Here is a 23613-nt window from a genome sequence, read left to right as displayed (position 1 = left end):
GCCGGGCCTGCCCGTCCGGAGGCCACGGCCCGGCGGCTGCGGCGTGGATCCGGTGGTGCTCAAACCTGGATACTGCGCTCATTGTTGGGGTGTCAGATCGGGATAGCGTGGTTTGAAAGCGAGCTCGGGACGTGTCTGTTAACCCCCCTGCTCGAAAGAGGGTCAGCCACGAGGTCAGAAAGGGTGTCTCTTCACAGTCGGTTTGTTCGGTTGGCAGGGGCACAGAATCATAGAATGTAAAGGAGTTGGAACTATGGCCCTTAAAGATCATCTATTCCCAACCCCCCTGCCATGGACACGGACACCTCCCACTAGACCAGGTTGCCCAAGGTAAGTCTCCTCTTTCAGTTTGTACCCAATCCCCCTTGTCCCATCGCTACAGCTCCTGATGAGGCTCTCTCTGGCTTCTCTTTAGGTCCCCTTCACATATTGGAAGGCTGCTATGAGGTTTCCACCCTTCTGGACAAGCCCTCTGCTTGCCTTTGTAGGGGCGGTGCTCCTATTTGATACAGTGTTGTATTTGATACAGTTGCTGTCATCCCCTTTCCTCCAGCCCTGCCCTTGAGACATGTGCACTGTTTCCCCCCCAGTTTGGTGCCCCAGGGACGTTTGACAGCAATGCACCTCCTCCTCCAGGTTACTCACAAAGATGTTAAGCTGGACATATTCCTTGCTGTGTTCTACTTGTAGCTGCCATGCAACTGGAGTATGACCCATTCGCTTCTATCCACTGAGCTCAATTATTCAACCAGTTTTTACTGATCTACTAGTGCACCTGTCCAGACAGCAATGTCCTAATTTTGGACACTGTTGCAAAAATACTGCCTTTGTAGTGTCAGGGTTATGGTGACTAACCAGACCAGACACAGTAGAGGAAGAAAATGGAGAAGGTACTGCTGGAAGACCAAGGAAGATGCACAAGGTGAAATCCTTTTCCGTGGAAGCTAATACTCAACATCATTTCTGTAAATAACAGTTGTAGAAGAGGGAAAGCTTTACCAGGTGATGACAGGAGCCTTTAGTCAAGCTTATACACTGCAAACAACTAAAGACATTTGAATTTAAAACTGAAATTAGCTCTACTGTATCAGTATGCAGCCAGGTCCACCCACCACTCATCAATGAGGGTGAAAGAAAGGGAGATCTTTCATGTCCCTGGACTGAGAAAGTGCAGCTCCTCACTCTGCAACTCAGTTCCTTAAGAACCTGGCAAAAAAAAGCCCAGTAGTGTGTCAAGACACCTGCTTACCCAAAGCCTGTAAGTGTTAAGTTTTACTGTTTAGGGAGAGACTTGATTTTATTTACTGTTTTATCACAGGGGCACTGTCACACTCAAGAATCAAACCTGTAGTGTTCTCTCTTGCAAATGGCTGAGCAAAATGCAGGAGTTCTTCCAGTATTTCAAGCACTTCTGAATAAAACCAGTATGTATCCAGAGGTAAAGCTGCTTCTGAAGATGGTACCTAATGTTCCATGCACACACATCCAGTTTGTTTATACAAATGAATTAACTAGACATATTTAATGTGTTTAAGTGGTTAATAAAAGACTTCCTAGCACTGTAAGGGGTGGTAATGTAATGTAAGGAGTTTTTGTTCTGAAGAGTGACTAAAACCAGAACTGCACTTTTTAACATATTCAGGGTTATTTTCAGACTCTTTAGTCAAGGCTGAGGCCCTAAAAATTACAGCCTTGATAAGATTGATGCTTTTGGAAGATCCTTCCTGAAGTGTTCACTTTCACTTGTTTCTTTTGTACAGCTAGTATTGCATTTCTGGGATCGTGCATCCCTTGGGCTGTTTTGCCCTGCAGCATTTGGGGATTAGAGATAAAATATTAACGGAATTACAGCAGAAGGTGTAAGCTTCTAGCAGAAGCTAGAGAATCACTCCTTTTCTTACATGTATGCTGAAAATATATCTTGTCTCATGTCTAGTGTGTTACAAGAAATTGCATAGTGCAAGAAAGTGATATTTCTAGTCCTTTTACACTGTCAGAGTGGTTTAGGAAAGAACTTTCCCTTCTTGAGGTTTAAACACTTAATGCAAGTAACTTTGACAACTGCATAATCACATTTGGCCGAGACACAACCAAGACTGAGTGTCAGGGTTTGACACAGGCACTTCACAGCTTCAGACTAAGTTCTCCTGTATGAGTGCTGCTATTGATGACTGTCCTTTTGTCCAGTTGTGCCTTGTAACTGGACAATTTCAGGTGCTCTTACACAAACACAGCTGCTGTGGGATGCAGTTCCCCTAAGGCGTACAGGACACATCAGTGTTGTGCTTCAGCTGCCAGGGTAGAGCTGATACAGATCATGGATGGCATGCCTCGGATCTGGCAATGCATCCAACTGGAGCTGCAGAAATTCATGCTGGATCTCGGAACATTGCTGCAGCACTGACTTGTGACAGTGTGCAGGACAGGGCTCCTCTAGATGTCAGTCTTTTATTCCACTGTTTCAAGCCAACACTCATAGAAAAGCAGATCCCTTTAAAGATGTGTTCTTTCCTTCATCCTTGGCAAACAGGGACAACTCAAGTCTGCAAGCAAGGCATGCTATCCTGCTGCACCTACTGAACACAGGACAGAGAAGAGTTAGAAAAGTAAAATATACAAGACAACAAACACACCTTCACAGATAACAGGTTGGCTATTTCCACTCTGCATGAGCAGGTAGGTTGCACAGGAGGTAGTTTTTGGCCTCTGCTATCCTAACCCTAACCCCAGCTGAGAGAAGTAAACCTCTGTGTATCAGTCAACTGGTCAATACAGTTTGCTTAATGTTAGGGCTGTAGTTTTTCTTTCCTAGATTAAATGCCTCTTTATTAATGATATTACTAGACTGTCACTAGTATCCTAAATATATCAGAGATTAGGCATGGAGTAATAGATTTTTGAACATTTCAGTGTAGGGAGAGGAAATTATGTATTAAAACTTCCCTTCTCTATGGAGGTTCCCTACTTCTTTTCTCCTTAGCACAATCATGTAGGTTTTATGAAACAGTTGTATAATAACCTGGATTAATTCACACTGCAAACTTCCTGAACTGATGAACTTAATAAAGAAAAAATTCAGCTTTATAAATACTAATTTATTCAAAAACACCATGTAGTAACTTGGGTTATTTACAACAAAACCCCCAGACCTCTGGTTTTGGTACCTTTTGTTCTTCATGAGCCAAGCAGATCAACAGGTTTTTTCAGCTGTCCTCAACATTGGGCAGGTTTCCAGTAACATGGGCTACAAAACACCTGAGCAAGTGAACCCCTGAGAACTCCACAGAACTGTGGAAACAGAGGCATAGATGCTCAGTGCCAGATATTGCTGTGTCTTGTAGTAATAAAGGCAAACAGCCACTGGCTGTGTTCAATTACATGTCCCACAGTCCATTTTGGGAAGAGCCTGCACTTTGGCTTTGTAATCGAACAATTACAGCTCTTACTGTTACCAGAACTCCAAATAAAATGGTAAAGCCCAACTGTGCAGCACAGGGACTGCTGCTCCACTCTGAGAAAGGCCAAAGGAAGAAGCACCCTTGGAAACAAACTTCACTCACTTGCAGAGAAGGGGGAAGAAGGAAAGGGACATTCTCCCATTAGAGCCCACCCTCTATCCTTGGGGAACAGAGAGGTGCTGCCTCTAGAGCAGACAGACTTGTTTTAGGTATCTTGCCCTACTGAATTCATCACCAGAAAGGAAACAGCAGCAGTGGAGAGGAGCTTTACCTGACCAAGAACAGCTGAGGAAAGCATCCCTGAGTGCTCTCCTTTACAAACTCCTGGATCTCCAGTACGTTCTTTAACAATACTCCCCTGGAAGCTCTGTCAATTTTCGTTAACACCATCTCCATGGATCCAGAAAGGAAGGATTAAAAGAAGAAAGTTAGATTATTTTGCTGTTAACCTGGAACATCTGTAAGAGTCCTAGACCATCTTACAAAGCAGTCTGAAAGCTCTGATCATATCTAGGGGGAAAAATTGTCTAACACAGTTCACCAAAACACTTCTATGACTTGCATAAGGAGTAGGCCTTTTCAAGCTGCTCAAGCTGAGCACTGAAAAAAAAAAATCTATTTAATAAACTACACAAAAGTCCCTCTTAAATCCCACTTGTCTCCCTCAACACATTACAAACATATTTTATTAACAATAAAGGGTGTGGGGTTACTGCTTAGGTAGGTCAACTTGCATAGCTCAGGTGGAGGATACACATCTTTACAGATTACCTGTACCTTATAACCAACCCAAGAATGAAGCATTACCTACCACATAAGGAATCCCAAATTCTTCCAGCATCTCTATTGCAATGTGATCTGTTTTCTGGAGTCCAACTACACCATCAACTAATAGGAAAGTCCTCTTCAAGCTGCCAGAAATACAAGCAACAGTAATTGTTACTATTATTTCATGCCTGCTCTGCTACTTCCAAATTCATAAGCAAAAACAAGTAACACAGGGTCTGGGGATAGGAAAGAGCCAAGAAAAGACATGCATGAAAACTGAGGGTCAGCAAAGAGCTGTTTTGATCTGCCTGAGCATGAATAAGTGACACTGCAGAAGCTTCCAGGAAAATTATGTCAGAACTAATGGACGGAAGGAGCTACCCCTCTGCATTTTCTCCCCTTTCCATAGCACTGTATAGGGGTTCTGGCTGGCTGTCCCTGTGTGTGAGGTACAGGTAGGTCCCTTACTTGCGCCGTTCCTGCAGATAGGCCTCCACCATCTCAACAAAGTCCCGCGGGGCACGATAGCCATATCCTGGCATATCCACCAGAGTAAAGTACTTCCCTACTTTGAAGAAATTAATCTTCTTTGTGTGGCCCTGAAGAGAGGATTTAGACAAGGACAGGGGTGGTTGTTAAAACAGCTGCTTTAAGCAGTGTACTAGGAGATACTCTACAAAACATCTCTATACCAGACCTCTGACCCCCCTGAACACTTTAAAGTGCCAAGTTTCTGCCTACCCATGTAGCAATCCTACATTGCTCTATCTATAAAACAAACTAAAAATACCTTAATGGATCTCTGAGCTTGGTTCTTCTCAAATGGCTTTAAAGCACACCTGCTCAGGTTATGCAGCTCCTTTGTCTTCCTGAAGAGCTAGGGCTCCTTATGCCTCTTCCTGGACTAGAGCAAGGCCAAGGCCAGCCAAGAAGATGGTCAGCAGAGCTGACACTTTCTATCATTTCAGGCTACTGAAGAGCTTGTTCCCTCCCACCCTTCTCAACCCTATCCTCTGGACTGGTACCAGCTTATGACCCAAAGGGAGGGAAGTTAAAAACGTCACTCACCGGAGTTTTTGACACCCTAACTTCCACTTCTGGAGCCAGTGAAAACAAGGCCCGGATTAAAGATGATTTCCCCACATTGCTTCGGCCGATGAAGCACACCTACAAGGGGAGAGGCAGAGAGGGCACATCTGCACCTGCCCACCTCTCTCTGCAGCCAGCCCAGGTCATTTCCCAGCCCTGGTCATTTCCCAGCCCGTGCTGCCAGTGGCCGGGGACAGCGGCGTCCTGTGCCACGGACATGGCAGGCGGCAGAGATGCACAACAGGGAGCAACAACAAATAAACGACTTTTTAAAAAGCAGTAGTAAGTGCCCCACATATGGCGCAGCGCTCTGACAGCTGCACAAGCACACCACCACCCTTCACCCCGCAGCTCAGCCCGGTCCCGGCCGAGGGCAGCGCCGCCTGACCTCGGGCGGGGCCAGCGGCGGGGCGTGCTCCATGCGCACGGCGGAGCTCACGTAGTCGATGGGGTGCCCGCGGTCGGACCTGAAGAGCGCCTCGGCGCGCTGCAGCGCGGCCAGCCCGGGCTGGAAGAGGCGGAACCGCGCCGTGTCGGTGCCGGGAGCCAGGTACCGCTCCAGCTTCTGCAGCGGGAACACGATGGCGGTGCGGCGGCTCCGCTCCAGCCGCAGCACCTGCGACAGGGCGGCCAGCGGCGGCAGGGCCCGGCCCGCGGCACCGCCCGCCCGCAGCAGCAGCATCCCGGCGGCTGCAGGCGGGTCCGGCCGGCCCCGGAAGGCGGCGGGCGGGACAGCGGGGCGGGACAGCGGGGAGGGATAGCGGGGCGGTGCCCTGGTTTGCCCCCACCCAGCCCGGGGCTGCCGGGGACCGGAACGGCGTGTTCGCCTGCTGTCCGCATCGACTGCCCAGAGCCGCAGGTGCTCCCATGGCCTGGCTGCTTATAGAATCACAGAATGCGCCGAGTTGGAAAGGACACACAAGGATCGTCAAATCCGACTCCTGGCTCTGCACAGGGCGCTCCAAGAATCACACCATGTTCCTGAGAGTGTTGTCCAAACGCTTTGTGAACTCTGCCAGGCTCGGTGCTGTGAGCGCTTCCCCGGCGAACCTGATGCAGTGTCCAGCCACCCTCTGGGGGCAGAACCTGTTCCTAATATCCAACCTAAACCTCCCCTGACACAGCTTCAGGCCATTCCCTCTATTCCTGTCACTGGTCACCACAGAGAAGAGATCATACCTGTGCCTCCTCTCACCCTCATGAGGAAGTTCTGGGCTGCACTGAGCTCTCCCCTCAGTCTCCTCCAGGCTGAACAGACCAAGTGCCCTCAGCCCCTCCTCACACGGCTCCCCCTCAGGGCCATTCTCCATCTTCGTTACCCTACTTTGTACACTCTCTAATAGCTTTATATCCTTTCTATGTTGTGACCAAAACTATGCACAATATTCAAGGTGAGGCTGCCCCAGCTCAGAGCAGAGCAGGACAATCCCCTCCCTTGCCTGGCTGTCATGCTGTGCCTGATGCCCCCAGGACAGGGCTGGCCCTCCTGGCTCCAGGGCACTGCTGACTCAGGTTCAACTTTCCATCCACCAGGACCCCCAGGTCCCTTTCCATGGTGCTGCTTTCCAGCATCTCATTCCCTAGTCTGTCTCTACATCCAGGGCTGCCCCATCCCAGGTGCAGAATCCAGCAGTTTCCCTTGTTGAATTTCATACTGTTGGTGATTACCCAGGTCCTTTAATTTATCAAGGCCTCTCTGCAGGGCCTCTGCCTCTGAGCGAGTCAACAGGTCCTCCCAGTTTTTTATCATCTCTTCAGCTCTGTCTTCTTATGTGTTCTCAGTCCAAGCCCAGCCACACTGTGGAGCTGCTGAGGGCTCTATGTGCTGATGCCGTATTTAGGGGCCCTGTCCTATAGCACCATCCACCTCCCAGCTGCAGCCAGTTTTCCAAGTGCTTGTATGATAAGTAAAAAAAATTAAGTAATTTCAAGGGAAAAAAAAATCCATTTCTTCAAGGAGAACTACGTAGAGGTCAGTTTTATTTTGAATAAAATAAACCCAAACCAACCACAAAACTGTTGGCACCTGTATTCACACTATAGTAGGAAGACCCCTGAAGTTTTTTAGCTACTTTTGCCTCAGAGTCCCACACAGCTCACAGCTGCAGGCAGCAGACTTGCCTGCTTCAAATTACCCTGCAGTAGTTACCCCTGCCAGGCACACGTTCTGCAGCACATTACACCCAGAACAGCCAGCCAGACACAGGAGGGAAGGCAGCAGAGAAACTGGTCAGCCCATTTAACACTGCAACTGCAGGTGTGATGATGGGAACAGAGGGGTCCAGTTCTCTGGCCAGGCTCCCAGCTACTAACTAAGTCTTTTTTTTTAATGTGACTACATAGGTAGCAGGAACAAATTAAGGTGGTATAGGGCCTTTTGAATACTTCTAATTGTAGCAGAGCGTGGGATAAACAAGGGCATCCAGTGAAACCACATCTAAAACCTGGAGACTGGAACTGTACATTTCAGTAGAAGGTGTTTTTTTTTTCTTGGACCAAACTACAGTCTGGATTCTCTGGGGCAGACCATATGGAGATGGAAAATGGCAGGTTACTGTGTACAGAGCTGGTAAATTACCAACATTTAAGCCTGCTTTGTATCTGCCCTGAAAGACTGCTTTCTATTGTGCTTGTTGTTGCCAAACATCAGGCATTCACACTGACATTGCCTATGCCTCATGTCTGTGGCAGCAGATGTCTCTTTTCAGTTGCTGGTTATGTAGTTCAAATGTTAGGGAATTACTACAAAAGTAATTTAGTCCACATTAAAAACTCTGACAATCATTCCTCTGGAGTTTGAAAGGGAGATCTGTAACCATTGACACTGACCTAAATCCCAAACAATAGTCAAGAGCATGGAGCTGGAAGGAAGTGGCAACCCCAGTTGTCTTGTCTGGTCTGATCTTGTCTATCCCAGCATTGTGAGACAGGTCAAACCATCATTCCTTTCGGATATCTGTGTGAGAAGAGTAGCTGTGAGACCAGCTGGAGATGGAGCTCTGGGAGAGTAGTGAGGTGCATTTGGGATGGTTGGTTCAGGTCCTATGAACCAAAAGCAGCGGAGGTCTTGAGTTTCATTTCCACCAAGAGAAACTTGAACCAAATATTGTCACCAGGAAGCATGCTGGAAAGGACAGGGTGAATGCACCAGCCTGCCTGTTTTCTTTTGTGACATTAACAGCACTACTGACTGTTTCTGAAACTGTGCTTCCCCTTAAAGTGCATCTTATCTTCTTTTCACCTAGAAGGTGGTTTAGGAACTAGAGTTATTAGGGTATGGAATTTTAAAGGCTAAATTATTTGTATAAAATGCTAAGAAGCTCTACATTTTCCTCTATATAAACTATGTGACTGGGGGGAGGGAGAAATGTCTCTAGTCCCAAGAAGGAATTCAAGGCCACAGATGTCTCAAGGGCTGGTTATTCTGAGACATTACAAAAAAAATAGCTAAAAAATTTAAAATACTCACCATTCACATTAGTGGAAAAGGTTTTTTTAAAGGTTCAAATAGTAAAGTATTGAAAGAATCATTATTGTTCATGTGGCAGCTAACACTGCTAATCCCAGCTGAAGAGTTGTTTCCACTGGTTTTACAGAACTGAAATTCCCTTTTCAATATCTGTGTTAAATGTGATGAGTTTTTTTTCTCCTGGACCTAAACTTACATCAATGCTAGGAAAAAAAAAACCTATTAACATCTCTGAAAGTTAAATGTTTTGGGGTTTTTGACTGTTAAGTAAAAAGAAAAAGAACTTTTCAGCATGAATGCTGTTGCTTGCTTTGGACAGGAGATGGAAAAGAAAATGCAGCTATAATATGAGTCCTCACAAAAACCCTCGTAGCAGCAGAAACATCAGCAGCAACAGCAGCATGAAGCCAACCTTTGCAAAACCCTGCTTTCTTGGGGCTGAACCTCTAATGACCATTGGCAGCTTGCTCTGAAATGTCCAGGAGGGTAGTTAAAACCAGAAGTTGTTAAGTCTGTTATGGGGAGTGCAGGGGGAGGCTAAGTCAATCTGCTGGAGGTGTGATGTACATCCAGAACCAGAAATAACATAAAGGAAACAGGATGTCATGCAGTTGTTTATGGTGATTGTGAGCTATGAATTCAATTAAAACAGAGTCTCAGAACACAGAAGCCTTCTGACCTGAGACAGAAACAATCTAACACCAAAGGACACTTGAAACGAGCTCCAGGGCTGTGGCTGGAGAGCAACCAGGTCCAGCAGCACAGCTGCTTGGATCTGCTGCCTGGGGCACAGGAGTGGTCCTCTTGACACAATCCTGACATGCTGTCTGCCTTCAGTTTTAGTGTTGGACTGAGAGTTTGGGCTTTCAAAACCAAAAAACTCCCACCAGTCCTCGCCTTGCCAAATCACCCATGAGCAACCTTTCCCCTGTCCACAGTCATGCAGCAAGTTGCTGTTTTGTGGCCAGACTGTATCCAGAGACTTAAATCCCAAAAGGCTAATTAAAGAAATAGGAACAGAATTTTCCAGCCGTCACTTTGAATATCAGAGATGAGGCAGAATCTTTAGCAAAAAGCCCCAGACCCCAAACCTTCTTTCCCCAAAGTAACTGGACTAGGTTGCATCCCATACTGTAAGAAATTCTGTTCCTTTATCAGTTTTCCTACCTTAGTTTCTAAAATGACCCTACATTCTCCAGGTGCCAGGGTCTGTTGCTCCCGATCAAACCTCCAGTGATTAGAACCCTGAAATCCTCTGATTTTCATGAGTTGGACCATTATTCCATACTGCCTCTGCCAGTCAGTTCTGAACTACCTTACCCACAGACTCTATGGTTGAAACTGTGGTATGTCATACCACAGGGATCTTTATGTGATCTTTGCATCTTGGACCTGCCTTGAAACGTGGGTAATGGTTGTTGTACTTCACTGCTAAACCACACAGCACTGAAGCTGAAGCTGTGTTGACCTAGGTGCAGGTTGCTATCTGAGATTGACACAATGACTTTTTAGAAAGTATAACTGAAGCAACAAGACATCAGAGTTGAAGGTTTCATTATATTGCTGCTGTTGTCTTTTCATAAGAAGTGTAAACAGAGGTTGTCTGACTTTCTCTTTGGACTCATCCAGCATTTTCTTGGAGTCATTTATGGATGCTGTGTCTCCCCTCAGTTAAACAGCACCCACTATTTGGGTGAAGAGTGGGGTCAAGGAGGTAATGGTTGTCTGCCTGCCAGTAGTCATGAGTGCTGTCATGGGTGTCTTGCATCTATATGATCACAAAATGGAAGCCCTTGCAACCACATTTCACACAGCCACTTGAATACATACATCGGCTTTGATTGTAGTTGTAGGGGAGAGTTCTATTCTTAGAACAGTCAAATAATCATCAATTCATTTCAGCTTGGTGGCTTCAGAGTGTGGGGAGGTGAATATTTTCCTGATTAAATTAAATTCAGTATATTAATTTCCAAGGAAGTTCATCTAACATCTAGGAAAGGTGTCTTTACTGGTATAAGGCAGTAGTTTTAATCACATGGGAAGACGGACAATAGTAGTTTAGGAAAAGGCCTTTAATGATCTTGCATAAATTAAGCCACTCTTCTGTCTGTACACAAAATCCCCCAGCTCAATGCTCACTTGTGTTTGTATGTGGGGGAATATAGGACCAGAATATACTGAGAAACAAAACAGTGGTGCAGAAAAAACCAGCCTTGGCCTAACTGTAACTGTACTGTTTTAAGAGGTGTCTTGGGTTGCAATACAGGATGTGACCAGAAATGTGTATTCTATCACCATCTGTTGAAGCTGGGTGGGGCAGTGACCCTTATCTCAGTGGCACATACCATCTGCTAATGGGCCATCTTTAAAACCAGCTGGGGTAGTCATCTTTATCTTTTCCACAACCCATCCTCCCCTCTAGGAAGATATCATCTGCTGCTGGCCCATTCAGTCCCACTGTATGACTGATAAAATTACATCATCCCACTGGGAGATGCTCCAGCCAGGGGAAGGAGCCAAGCCTTTCATACCTAGATAAAAAACTGAGATTTTTGGACAGAAAGATACCTTCTTTCCACTGGATTCCAGAGGAAAGCCAGACCTTTCCACATCATCACTGGACCTTTGGAGAAAACTGCACCTTCTACAGAAGCACTGCTTCAGCTGAACCACATCTGCCACTGCAGGAGGATGCAGCCACCATTTAATGGGACTGCTACCAACACCCTGACTAACAGGGTGTCATGTTGTATTCTGACTCTGTCAGTGTTTTGGGATTGTTCTTTGTAATACTGTATTTCTATTTTAATTTTCCTAGTAAAGAACTGTTATTCCTAATTCCCATATCTTTGCCCCTTAATTTCAAATTTATAATAATTTGGAGGGAGGGGGTTTACATTCTCCATTTCAAAGAGAAGCTTCTGCCTTTATTGACAGACACCTGTCCTTCAAACCAGGACAAGAGGAAAGGAGCTGTAATATATATGTGCATCATACCAGCTACCCTCCCTCTCTGTAGGGGAGAAGTGATTGCCAGTGCCTTTTAGAGAAAATGTCTTTGTCTGTTACATATGTGTGGAAGGACAGAGTAGGCAGAATGAGGAATTTTTTTCAAGAGATTTTGCTTTTAATATGTTGAGCAACCTTTAAGTGGTTAACTAAAATATCCTTCCCCTAATTCCCAGTGATAAAATTCTTACTGCGAGGGTTGAAAATTTTATGTTATTTGAAATACGCGTTTGCTTGAAATAAACATTTAGAGTTGTTAGCTGCAAACTGAGCTTTATCTGAGCTATACAAATATGTTGTGTAAATCAAAGATGGATTGTAGTGAAACTTGGAGATAATAATCTGAATATTTATTAAACCTAGGAGCTTAAATATTACTTTAATATTAATAGCAAGAGTGGCCAGCCCATGGATAAGGTGCTGGAGTGTGTCCAGAGCAGGGCAGCAAAGCTGGTGAAAGGTCTGGAGAGTAAGTCCTGTGAGGAGTGGCTGAAGGAGCTGGGGTTGTTTAGCCTGGAGAAGAAAATTCTGTGAGGTGACCTTTTCACTGTCTTTAACTATGTGAAAGGAGGGTGTAGCCAGGTGGAGATTGGCCTCTTCTCCCATGCAACAAGCCACAGGACAAGAGGACATAGCTTCAAGCTGTGCCACAGGAGGTTCAGGTTGGACATCATGAAGAATTTCTTCACAGGAAGGGTGATTAGACGTTGAATTGCACTGTCCCTGGAGGTGGTGAAGTCACTGTCCCTGGAGGTGGTGAAGAAACCACTGGACATGGTAGTCAGTACCATGGTGTAGCTGACAAGGTGGTGATCAGTCACAGGATGGACTCAATGATATTGGAGGTATTTTCCAACCTGCTTCCATGATTCTGTGCTATGAACAGTAACCACCATATTACAACAAGACTATGGGGCCAACCCAAATCCCCACTGACACCAATCTAGGAGGATATGAAGGTGACCATGTAGCAACCACTTGGTAATGAAAAGAGAGCGAGAAGAGTGAGAAGATGCCAGACCCTAATATTGCTGCAGGTCCATACTGTCATGTGAGGGATGGGGAATCAGATTGTAAGGATATAATTGCCCAGGGGATTCTTTTGAGATCTCTAGCTTGAGCTGCCAAATGTCATAATTGATCTGTGCCAATAATCCTGCCAAATGCAGATGGGAGCCTCGTGTTAAAGATTTTGTTAGCAGCGAGATCCAAGCCAAACATGAAAAATCCCACTGGTTAGGTTTTGTTCAAGTTCTGCTGTAGACTTTGTCTTCTCAGAGTAACACTGGGGACAGTGGGCCGGAAGGCCACTGGACAGAGAGCGGATATAAACACCACTTCCTCTCTCCTCACCAATTCTCATCAGAGAAAGCCTCATGCTGCGAAGAGGAACCAGCTCTTCGTAACTGCACTGTGGGGCTCTCAGGAGCAGAGAAAGAGCAGTGACTCTTCAGGAGCACTGTCAGGGAATGTTGGGGACCTCACAGCAAGATGGAGGGTGCAAGAAATCCTTCTCACCCATGAAAGCAAGAGCTACTTTGAAAGTTGTCAGGATGGGCATTTGCACCATTGTCCTTCTCACCATCACTGCAGTCAAAGGAGCTACAGGTACTTCTGATGATAGTTTGGCATCACCTCTCTATTAAGGGCAGGGGAGGAAAAGGCAGGGTATCAGAGTGGTATGTAATCCACCCTTCTTTGGGAAAGAAAAGTCTGGTAGAAGGGATCTTTACAAATTGCTGAAGGGACTTTTGGCTGCAAAACCAATAACCTGCAAATCAAAACATTTCTTGCTGCAAATAGATCTTTTCAGTTTTTCAGTTGTCAAGCTATGAGGTGCTGAACTTGGACTTTTCAATGCTGTGATGAAAACTGTTAATGATTTTTATTAATGACTGATGAGAGGTTTTATGATCACTGTGATCACCCTGTCAAGCTCTACTCTTAGGTCTCAGTGACTTGTCCTGACAAGTGAAGTATAATGAGATTTTAAGACACTAGGTTCAAAATGAAAGTTTCAGTAAGAGTTAAAAGAGTAAATTCCAAAAATATGGGATCTGAGAATACAGCTATAATCCTTTCCCTCCTTACTCTACATTAATTATGGAAATTCCTGGTGGTTTTTCTAGTTTGCTTTTGTTGGCACAGGTGGAACAGGTCACAAAGCAGTGATCTTGAGTGTCTTGAGGATCTCTGCATCTAACAGCAAATAGGAATGTTTTCTCTCCAGTGAAATGCCCTGTACTCCTCAACTATTTCATCTGTCGCCACTATAATCAGGGAAATTGATTCCTAGAACTTTGGAGCGTCAGGGCAGAAATTGTCACCTTGTGCTAGACTCCACTAAAAGGGTGGCTTATGTCCAGAACAAAAGTGGGTGAATGTTTTCAGTCTTTCATACTTCTGCTGTGATACTTCAGCATACTTCAGCAGTGATGCTGAGGGAAAAGGCAACCTGAGAGGTCTCCACAGAGAGATGGGCTCTGCAGCTCATTCAGAGTCTGCTTGCCAGTCATGTTCTTTATCCACTGCCCCAGGGAGAGGACCTATCAGAGGGAGGGAGTGAAAATAAGGCTCAGTGCATGTGTAAACAGCCATGAAACTGGAGATGTATTCCTGCCTAAGGAGAGAATCACAGCTCTTGGCATGGCCTCATGCTGGCCAATGTCCCAGTGGAGACATTTCTTTGTGAACTATAGACCAGACCTACAAGGCCGTGAGTGACATCCCTGGGCACTGTCTCACATGTTCTTCTTGATCTTTCTCTCATTCAGGGAACAAGATAGTGATGACTGTGGGTGACAGTTCAGTTCTCACCTGCCTTATCAAAGGACAAATAAGTATGCTAATATGGAAAATAGCCCCTAAGGTTGGAGACCCTTGCACCTTGCGATACAGGATTGATACAAATATGACACATAGAAAAAACTGCAGTGACAACATCAACTTGACATTCAGAGCTGGTCTGGTTCCTGCCCTTGAGATACAGCACGTGGAAATAGCCCAGGAGGGAATTTACTTCTGCAATGTGGCATCAACAGATGGGAATTTCCACAGGATGTACAATCTGACCGTGCTGGGTAAGGCACTCCTTACTCATTTTACAGTTATCCAAAGGACCATGTCTGGGCCTGGACATACAAAGCTCCTCTCCCAGTGCAGCAGGGGAAGTGTGCAGTAAGAAGTGGAATTTTCTTTTCTTTTTTTTTTTTTTAAGTGAAGGAGAGTACATTTAGATTAGATATTTGAAAGAAATTCTGCACTGTGAGGGTGGTAAGGCACTGGAATGGTTTGCCCAAAGAAGCTGTGGATGCTTGAAGTTTTAAAGGCAAGGCTGGATGAGTCTCTGAGCAACCTGGGTGGTAGAATGTGACCCTGACCATGGCAGTGAGGCTGGAACTAGAGGATCTTTGAGGTCGCTTAAAATTCCCTTAACCTAAGCCATTCTGTATGGGAGCTAAGACAGAGAGTACGTGGATTTAATTGGCATATGCAGTTTGATAACCAAGATGCCTTGGCAAGAACGATCAGAGCTTTGAACATTACAAGAAGATTGGATCAAGACTGGCAACAGAAAAGAAGATTGAATCAAGTAGAAATGTTAAGTTTGTTGGTATGATGTTTAATGCAATGAATGTAGGAAAAAAATTACCAGTCTTCCTAAAAAAATGGTATATACGCATATGTAGCTCACAGTAAATTCAGGTTCTGATCACTAGTCAGTAGTCCCCAACTCTTTCTCTCAACTGTCAATAATTCTGTAATTCTTGCTGGGATAAACTCAGCATTTCATTGGTAATAGCTGTCATATCACTTCTCTTTATTTTCCAAAACTCTTCTTTCTTGTTTCATTTCCCACTAGTTAGAGATGACAGTTGTGAAGCAATTTCCCGTGTACACACAGAGGATGTGAATGGCTGTGATAAGGCTCACCAGTGTGGGGGAGAATTGTGCAAAAGGGAAAAAGAGACCTGTTCTTGGTCTCTTGTGCTTTGGGCCCACGTTACTGGGATGGGATGGGATGGGATGGGATGGGATGGGATGGGATGGGATGGGATGGGATGGGATGGGATGGGATGGGATGGGATGGGATAGCACCTCCAAACTTATTCTCCTCTCCTCACTGGGTTCATTTTGGGTGGAGAACATGAGCAGCCCAGCCCAGCTGTGCCAGACTGACGTGTGTGTCTCCCCTTGCTGGTGCTTTGCAGCCCCCCCGAGGCTGAGCCTGTACTGTGACCAGCAGGGCAGCCCCGTGTGCGAGGCAGCGGCGGGGAAGCCGCCGGCTCAGCTCTCGTGGGGCCCAGAGAGCAGCTCCACTGCACAGGAGGAGCACCACGACAACGGGACAGTGACTGTTCTCAGCAGGTTCACAGCATGCAGCACCAATGTGACCAATGTGACCACCTGCATGGTGTCCCACCCAGCTGGGAACTGGAGCCAGTCCATAGCCTGCTGCTCCTCAGGTGAGCTTCCCTTTGTGTGTTTGGTGTTCAGAGCCCTATTCAGCCCTTTGCTCACTCACCTGCGCTGGCAGGATTGCAGCCAAGTGCTGTCAGAACTGTAAAGCCCTTTGTGAAACTGTAGGAAAGGAGATGAATGCAGTGGATTTGCCACCCACCTCCAGGGCTGAATGGAAAGGTGAGATTAATTCAAAAGGTCATGACACACAAAGCTGTCAATGGTACGATCACGCAGATCTGTGTATTGTAATCCAGTGGTGCCATTACATGTTGCTAATTGTTTGGTTCCACATGAGTTGTGACAGGAAGACTGAAAGCTGGGAGTGAAGCTAAAGTTGATGTTGTGTGCCACCATAGGTAATTGGCTGAAATACTCAGCTGGAAGAGAATCAGAGCTGAGATTTGCTGGGATGCACATGCAATGCTGTGGGCAGAAGTGGCCATACAGCAAAAGACAAACTTCCTCCATCAAGGACATTGTTTCTTCCCAGTTACGTGTCTGGCACTATATTCCAGCTGCCTTAGGTCATTCTCTGAAGTACAGCACACAGAGGGCATTGTCCAGGAGATGCCATCCTGACAGAGGCACAAGAGAAACAGGGTCTGTGAGATGTACCTAAAACAGCATCTGTTTCTCTTTAGAGAAGAGTGAATGCTTTCTTCACTGTGTCATCAGCTTCACCAGCCTTACAACCCTCCTCTTCTTGATGGCTGCTTTTCAGCTCTACACCTTCTTTAATAGGTATGTATGGGAAGCAATACACACAAACCCCTTTGGCCAGTCCAGAGAATCTTAGAAGGACTTCTGGTACTAATTCATGTCAAGCATGGTCATCTCAGTCTGTCACAAACCCATCAGTCCTACATATGTTCATGGAGGTTTGTCCTCAGACAATGTTGGTGCCTTGTTTCCTAGGACAATGTGAAACTTCTGCAAACCAAGAAAGCTTCCACCTGCAGAGCATCTGGACTTGAACAGAAATGAAAGAAAGTCCTCTTATGTGTCAGTGATGTGGCCTGCAGCAAGAACTCGGCAGTACCAGAGCTTTTAGAAGAAGGAAGCAGTGCAGTGCAGTGCAGTGCAGTGCAGCCAGTGTAATTGTGTAGAAGCACAGCATGCAAGCTGGATCCTCCCCAACCCTGTCAGCTCTGTCTTCCATTCTCTCTCAAGTGCAACTACAGGTGCTGTTATCACACATGCAAGTACCAGTCTTTTTGTATAAGGTCAAATCTAACATATATACAATTGGAAATTAACTCATGTTGTATAAAATGAGGTCATTCCATTTCAGGTACATTGTATTTTGCTATTGAAGTAGCATGTCTTCTAGTATAAAAGAAATTAAAAAAAAAAAAAAAAGTTTATGTGTAATAATTGAGCAGCAATCTTCCCAGGATGACCACACAGGACTGAAGATAAATTTGAGCAATTCTCATTTTTGCTATAAAAATTTTTAAGTGTTTCACCACCAGCTACAAAAACAAAAACAAAATAAAAAACAAAACAAAACAAAACAAAACAAAACAAAAAAAAAAAAAAAGAAAAAAAAAAAGAGAGAATATTTTTGAGCTTAAGTAGTTATTTCTGTGCTGCTTGATTATTCCAATCCTAAAATCTAAGGCTCACACTGATTTATCTCTTTGCATAATCCAGAGAGCTGCAGCCCACAAAACACAGCTCTTGAATGTTAATTTCTTTAAATACATCTTACATCTTACTCCCCTTGAGTGTCATTGTTCACCTGATGACAGTGCCTTGCTAAGCTTCTGAACCATGGAAGAATACTTGTCTAAGGCTGAGTTAGTTTGCATGACAAGTGCAAGGAGGAGGAGAGGGCAGAGACCAGAGAAGTCCAAGCTGGAACATGACCTAGATCTTTGTTGTTCTTTCACTGCTTCTACCCAGGCCTGACCCCATCTCTCAAGCTTTGTGAGCCTCATTTCACATGTGAATCAGCTACTGAAGGAGTCAGGGCCAAAATCCTCGTCTAAACCTCAGGGATCAAAAAATCTTGCTTTTCAGTGTCAGCACATTAACCTATGCAGCAGTTACCCATCTTTATAGCTCAGAGGGAATGCTGTGTCACTGCACTCCCTCTCCTGTGCAGCTTTTCTACCTCTGCCCTGCTGCTTCTCATCCTTTCCTGGTGCAGCCAATAAACTGGTGGAAATCTCTGCCTGAGGAGGTTTCTGCAGGACACCAGCAGGATGCAGACAGTTACTCTGCTGGCACAGCACCATGAAACTGCTCCTTTCACATTTGCAGACCCAGTTCCATTCTGTCCATCTGATGACACATGGAGCTGTTTGGTCACAGCAGAGTCTGCATTCTGCAGGGCTCACACACTGCAGAATGTGAATGCACCCAGAGATAAGAGCTAGAAGCATAAACAATTCAGAAGCTAAAAAAAAAAATACTGCTAATTATTTATGGTAACCTGACTACCTGGAGGCCAGCAAGCAGAAAACCACAGGGACTTTAGCTGATACTTGTATCTTTCCTGGTGTCTGAGTTTCCACAGTTCTCATCAGCTGCGTGCCCACAATTTGTGCTCAGCTCCATCTCCTCTGTGCAGCAGCTGAGCAGCTCTGAGCACCTGCCCCTGCAAACCTCTGTGCTCAGAGCTTCTCTGCTTGCAGGCTCGCTCTGCAGTCCCACTGTCCGCAGAGTCGCAGCTCTGCTTGGCTCTCACAACGTGTTCTGCATACAAAGGGACCTCATATCCCTGCCCTCTCTTCACAGGCTCCAGGGCAAGTCACAGTTTCAGAGATACCAACAAAGATGTAACCTAGGTCCACCACAGCCACCAGTGTCCACGGTGCTCAGCACACATTCTTTGTGAGCTCCCCTCCTGTGTTTCTTTAGCTTTTCTTCAGATTGGTCAGGTCTCCAGCCAGAAGGAAAAATATCTGACAGCTTTTGTTAGAGTTTCTATTCAAACAGCTCAGGATCTCTCTTTCCTCTATAAGGGTAAAAGAGGTCGGATTCACACACCAGAGTCTACAGGGTTCTGTAATCAGCCTTACCTCTATTCTTTGCTCTATTTGCTCTCAAAGCCATCCTAGATCCTTCTGCAGGAGGGAGCATACAACAATCTGAGCATTCTGGAGTCAGAGTTTCATCACAGGACCCTGGCCAACTCCCAGAGCAGACAAGAGCATCTTTCCTTCTTCTCACTGAACACCAGACCTTGCTGGTGTGTTCACTAAATGATGAGGACAAATTTGGTTGGAATGTGCTAGATTGAGTTTGTAGCCATGACTGCTCTTCAGCTGTAAATCAGCATGCAGCACACCCTGGGTGACATTTGGCATTGTGGCATTTGTCTTCCCAAGCCACTGTTATGCCTGATGGATTCCTGCTTTTCTGGAGATGGCTGAACACCTGCCTGCTGATAGAAGGTAGTGAATGAATTCCTTGTTTTGCTTTTCTATACATGCAACTTTGTTTTACTATTAAACTCTCTTCTTCTCAACTAACTAATTTTCTCAATTTTACACTTCCAATTCTCTGCTCAATCCCACCTGGGGAAGTAGTCAATAAGCAACTGGCTGTCAGGAGGCTTAGTTGCTGGCCAGGGTTAAATCACAGCAACAGAAAAAAATTTCATGCATTTTTTTGTGGTACTTGCCTTTTTGTTTCTTTTCTTTACATATGGCAGTATTAAGCTATTGTCTTCCTCAAAAAGAAACAAAACTCCAAATCAAAATAAAACAAAAACCCAAATCAAACCCAAAAAAACTAGCCAAAACCACCTAATACCAATTAAAGGAAAAAAGTTCTAAAAAATTTAGTGTTGTTGGCAAGAGTGATGCCCCTTGCTATTTCATCCATGGCCCTGTGAGACCTGTTTGGGAGCAAGGAGCTGTCAGAGCTGGAGGTCAGGGCATTGCACTCCAATTGCTTATCAGCATTGTTGTCCCCACTGCTGTTGGACACTTGCATCAGGAACAGGCTGCTAATCAGCAGCTTGGTGGAAAAGTAAGGGAAGAAAATTCACTGCAGGAGCTATAATGAAATGATATTGCAATGTAATGATATGTGTTCTCCAAGAATTGGAAGTCTTCCAGAAGGACAGTCAGGGCCAGTTGCTCCTCAGATTTCCTTGTCACCAGGTCACACTGCAAACTGGCAGCAGAGAAAGTATTACAATGACCTGTCTTCATCCACTCGTGAAAGAAATGGGGAAAAAGGAGTGAATGTCACAGGGGTTTGTTTTTGAGGTGGCAGGGAGCAGCTTAGGAGAATGTTCATCTTTTTTTAGGAAAACAAGAAGCCCCAAATCTAGAAGTCTCCAACTACATATCCATACATGCCAGTTGCTCTTATGTGACTTTTTTGGCCTGATGTAAACTGATGATTTCTCTTTGTTTGAGCACTCATAATGAAATATTCCTCAAAAAACCAAGAAAAACAGGTAGGCAAAGATTCTTAATATGAAAATCTCATAACTGAAACTGCTCAGAGCAATGTGCATTAAACTGTGCTTTTTACTGACATTTAAAGTTGAGGAAAGGAGGTTGTTCTGGAGCAGACTGCAGATCCAAGTGGCTGCTTGGGGCCCCTGTGCAGTGAGACAGACCAAGTCACATGCCTTCAACAAGGCAAACCAGGTTTGGATACCATACAGAAAAATAAAAGTGTTTTCTGAGGAAGACAAGGAGCACATTTTAAGTGCGAGAAATTGTGCACTCCAGAAAATTAACTGAGTTCACTTCTGTGAGGGTTTTTTGGTGTTTCACAGTGTCACACTCTCACTAGTGATAGCATGGGCTTGAGCAGTGACTGTGTAACCAAGACAGTGACTGGACCTGCTCTGTGCAGCAGGGAGAGCAGGGAATGTTGTATGCCTTGACCTAAAGACTTTTGGGATGATCCCTTACAACCTTCCTATGGACAAGCTGGAAAAGTGTGGGCACAATAAGTGCACAATGACATTGATGTACAAATGCAGAGCTGGAAATACCTCTGTGATGGATATTGAATTTCTGAATTTGCTAATTTGCTAATTGACTAAATTTGCTTCAACCAAAAATGCCTTAGAATTAAATATTCAGATTCAACATTTAGAAAGATTTTTGAGTTTTTCCTGAAGTCTACGAACAATAAAAAAATGCACAAAAAAAAGTCCCCACGATGAGTCAAGTGCTGTTTTGGCTCAGTTTAATTCTCTGTCTGCACTTGAAGATAAGTGTTGTTATTTGTCTGACACATAAGGTAGAGATTAAAGAATAGATAGTGTATTTTAGAACTGTTGCCTTGGTTTTACATGTAACAAACACACGAGAAAGAACATTGGCCAGTCTATGTGGTCTCATGCACCAAGAGATAAATAATGAGATAAAAAAAAATTCTCCAAAATCTGGAGTGTATTCCTATGCAAATATAAGAGAAATAGAATTTTCAGTCCACTTTTGAAGCAGAGAAACTGTTGGAGTTGAAAAGAAGACAATTTCTCCCCCACATTCACCCGATGCTTAATTATTCTTTATGTCAACTGCAAAATATTGTACTCATGTAGCATTTGGCATTGGTGAATGCAGTCCTGGGTGAATGACTCCTTATGTTACAGTCATTTCTAATAATGCTCTGAAGAATGTACAGCCTGAGACTTGAGACAAATGAAATTGCCATGTAAATCTAGAATCTTGGAGTTTATTTTAATTGGATATTTGCTTTCATTTCTTTTTCAAATCTAGCCTTTACATCACCCTTATTTGCAGAAATAAAAGAAACATATTGTAGTGGCTCTGGTGAGTTAAGTTTCCATAGGAAAACAAACCTAGCACAATGGAAGGCACTCAACTGATTTGAATCAGTTGAGATTGCACACACTGTCAGGACACACCTCATTAAAAGTGTACTTGTACTGGACATTTCATCCAACTTTGAGTCCAAGCAACCTGGCACAGCTAGGAGCCATCACTAGTCTGGGTCAAAATATCCCAAGTGCCACAGACAAGTTGCTCTAGTCCTTCCCTGCTAGGCTGAGACTGAAGCAGTAACATCATCACTGCAGGTGGGGGTATCCAGCCAGAGCATGAGAGGAAAGAAAGCAGGAGCATCTATTTCAGCTGCTCCCTTCTACAAAGCCAGCCACGTTTCGCTTCTCTTGAGGACAGCGAGGCTCAGCATCACACCTGGACACTGCAGGATCACAAACAGACTTTGGAGCTTTGCCCATTTGCAGGTAATCCATTCTTGAACTTTCTTGAGGAAGAAAGAGAGTGCACCTCAGACCAGGAGAAGACACTACTCCAAGTTCCAGCATGGTATCTGTGTCAAGCAAGTGAAAGGCTATCACCAAATAAAGCTGTTTTCCCTGCACTTTCTTTTCTCTTACAGACACAGTTTGTCTCAGCTGCAGGTCACTCCAGTGAAGGCCCAGCCACAGATGGTCAAAATAACAAAGTCCCTCGTTATTTCTTTCTGCATAGTCTTTCCCTGTAGTTTGTGTACACTGCCGCATTGTGAATAATTAACGACTGTAAGATAATGAATATATGCTATGCAATGTTTGGACCTTTTCCTACTGCTTCTAACTGCCTAATTTTCAAATCTTTAATAATGTGCATTTAACATATTACTTTCTTTGCTATTTTTTCCTATCATGTTCTTGATGTAGTATGTAGTATGTTCACACTAATGGTACAAAGTGAACAAGGAGTGGGTGGAGCTTCTTCTGAGAAAACGAGCTATTGCTACTAACTTTCCATTACCAAAACAGAGATCAGTAGGTTTCAAGTCTTCCCTTGCCACACATGCTTATTTGCAAGGCAGAAAATCTGTGACCACAGGTTAAGTTTTGCTCAGTGTATCTGTCCATCAGATGATGATGAAAAATCCACCCCCATATTTTCAGTGTGTGAGCTCTCCAGAGAGCTCTGTTCTATCTATCCTAAGTTAGCAATACCTTGCTAGGCATGCACCTCTTCATCTTCAGCATGTTTACTCACACAATAGCACTTCTAATATGCATAGGATTATAGTTAGAAAGGTGCATGCAATTACCTGCTCAATAGAAGTCTGAAATCTGTAGCAAGGCTAAACTTAGGTTGGGTTACAGAGCATCTCATCTTAAACCATGGACCCTTATCTTTGATGCAGTGGGCCTAATGGAAGTCATAGCAGTGTCTTCAGGACCTTCTGCTAAGTGAAATTTGTCACTTTGGAAAGGGATTTGATTAGAAAGGAGAGGCTAAAAAGCTTTAATCTAGAAAAGAGCACCCTGAAACATGAGTGGGAGGAAAAGCCTTTTAGTCTGGTGAAACTACATCATGTTTTTTTCACAAGTAGGCCTTTATGCAAGTCCTGTGCAGAATCATGAGTGAGTGCTTGTAGATAGGATGGATACAG

At 44.7% G+C, this 23613-nt stretch overlaps 2 protein-coding genes and 1 long non-coding RNA gene across 6 annotated transcripts; 2 read left to right on the top strand and 1 right to left on the bottom strand.

The window, feature by feature from the left end:
• The first annotated feature begins 27 nt into the window (after positions 1 to 27).
• On the top strand, positions 28 to 666 carry LOC130250790 (uncharacterized). Its single transcript, XR_008840046.1, has 2 exons — positions 28 to 330; positions 416 to 666. It is a non-coding gene; the product is annotated as an uncharacterized LOC130250790 (long non-coding RNA).
• A 591-nt stretch (positions 667 to 1257) lies between these two features.
• Positions 1258 to 7187, bottom strand: GTPBP8 (GTP binding protein 8 (putative)). Of its 4 annotated transcripts, none has more exons than XM_056486812.1 (7): positions 5783 to 7187; positions 5295 to 5393; positions 4695 to 4825; positions 4270 to 4369; positions 3730 to 3848; positions 3165 to 3288; positions 1258 to 2573 (listed from the first exon to the last, which is right to left on the bottom strand). In XM_056486812.1, exons 1-6 carry the CDS (start codon positions 6182 to 6184, stop codon positions 3204 to 3206), a joined length of 936 nt encoding a protein of 311 aa, XP_056342787.1. In that variant the 5' UTR covers positions 6185 to 7187; the 3' UTR covers positions 1258 to 2573; positions 3165 to 3203. The 4 variants fall into 4 exon arrangements, with proteins under 4 accessions (XP_056342787.1, XP_056342778.1, XP_056342807.1 ...); XM_056486803.1 differs by having other exon boundaries at positions 1258 to 2576; positions 5783 to 7186; XM_056486832.1 differs by having other exon boundaries at positions 5704 to 6046.
• Positions 7188 to 13175: 5988 nt separating this feature from the next.
• On the top strand, positions 13176 to 17706 carry LOC130250742 (cell surface glycoprotein CD200 receptor 1-B-like). The gene is made up of 5 exons (XM_056486771.1): positions 13176 to 13401; positions 14568 to 14873; positions 16005 to 16259; positions 16899 to 16998; positions 17173 to 17706. The coding sequence occupies exons 1-5, from the start codon at positions 13263 to 13265 to the stop codon at positions 17180 to 17182; spliced, it is 810 nt and encodes a 269-aa protein (XP_056342746.1). The 5' UTR covers positions 13176 to 13262; the 3' UTR covers positions 17183 to 17706.
• Positions 17707 to 23613: the final 5907 nt, after the last annotated feature.

Source organism: Oenanthe melanoleuca, chromosome 1 (assembly GCF_029582105.1).
Source record: "Oenanthe melanoleuca isolate GR-GAL-2019-014 chromosome 1, OMel1.0, whole genome shotgun sequence".
NCBI lineage: Eukaryota > Metazoa > Chordata > Aves > Passeriformes > Muscicapidae > Oenanthe > Oenanthe melanoleuca.
Note: the sequence above shows the minus strand (reverse complement) of the source record. Positions and strands in the feature narration are given on the sequence as shown.

Bases quoted from the DNA above. Each gene is read 5' to 3' on its own strand.
- GTPBP8 (XM_056486812.1), bottom strand. From the start codon at position 6,184: ATGGGAGCACCTGCGGCTCTGGGCAGTCGATGCGGACAGCAGGCGAAC. The intron at 4,826-5,294 runs GTGAGTGACGTT...TCCTCTCTTCAG, and splicing joins TTAGGGTGTCAAAAACTCCG to GGCCACACAAAGAAGATTAA. The intron at 3,849-4,269 runs GTAGGTAATGCT...GGATCCATGGAG, and splicing joins AATTTGGGATTCCTTATGTG to ATGGTGTTAACGAAAATTGA.
- LOC130250742 (XM_056486771.1), top strand. From the start codon at position 13,263: ATGTTGGGGACCTCACAGCAAGATGGAGGGTGCAAGAAATCCTTCTCA. The intron at 13,402-14,567 runs GTACTTCTGATG...TCTCTCATTCAG, and splicing joins TGCAGTCAAAGGAGCTACAG to GGAACAAGATAGTGATGACT. The intron at 14,874-16,004 runs GTAAGGCACTCC...GGTGCTTTGCAG, and splicing joins GTACAATCTGACCGTGCTGG to CCCCCCCGAGGCTGAGCCTG.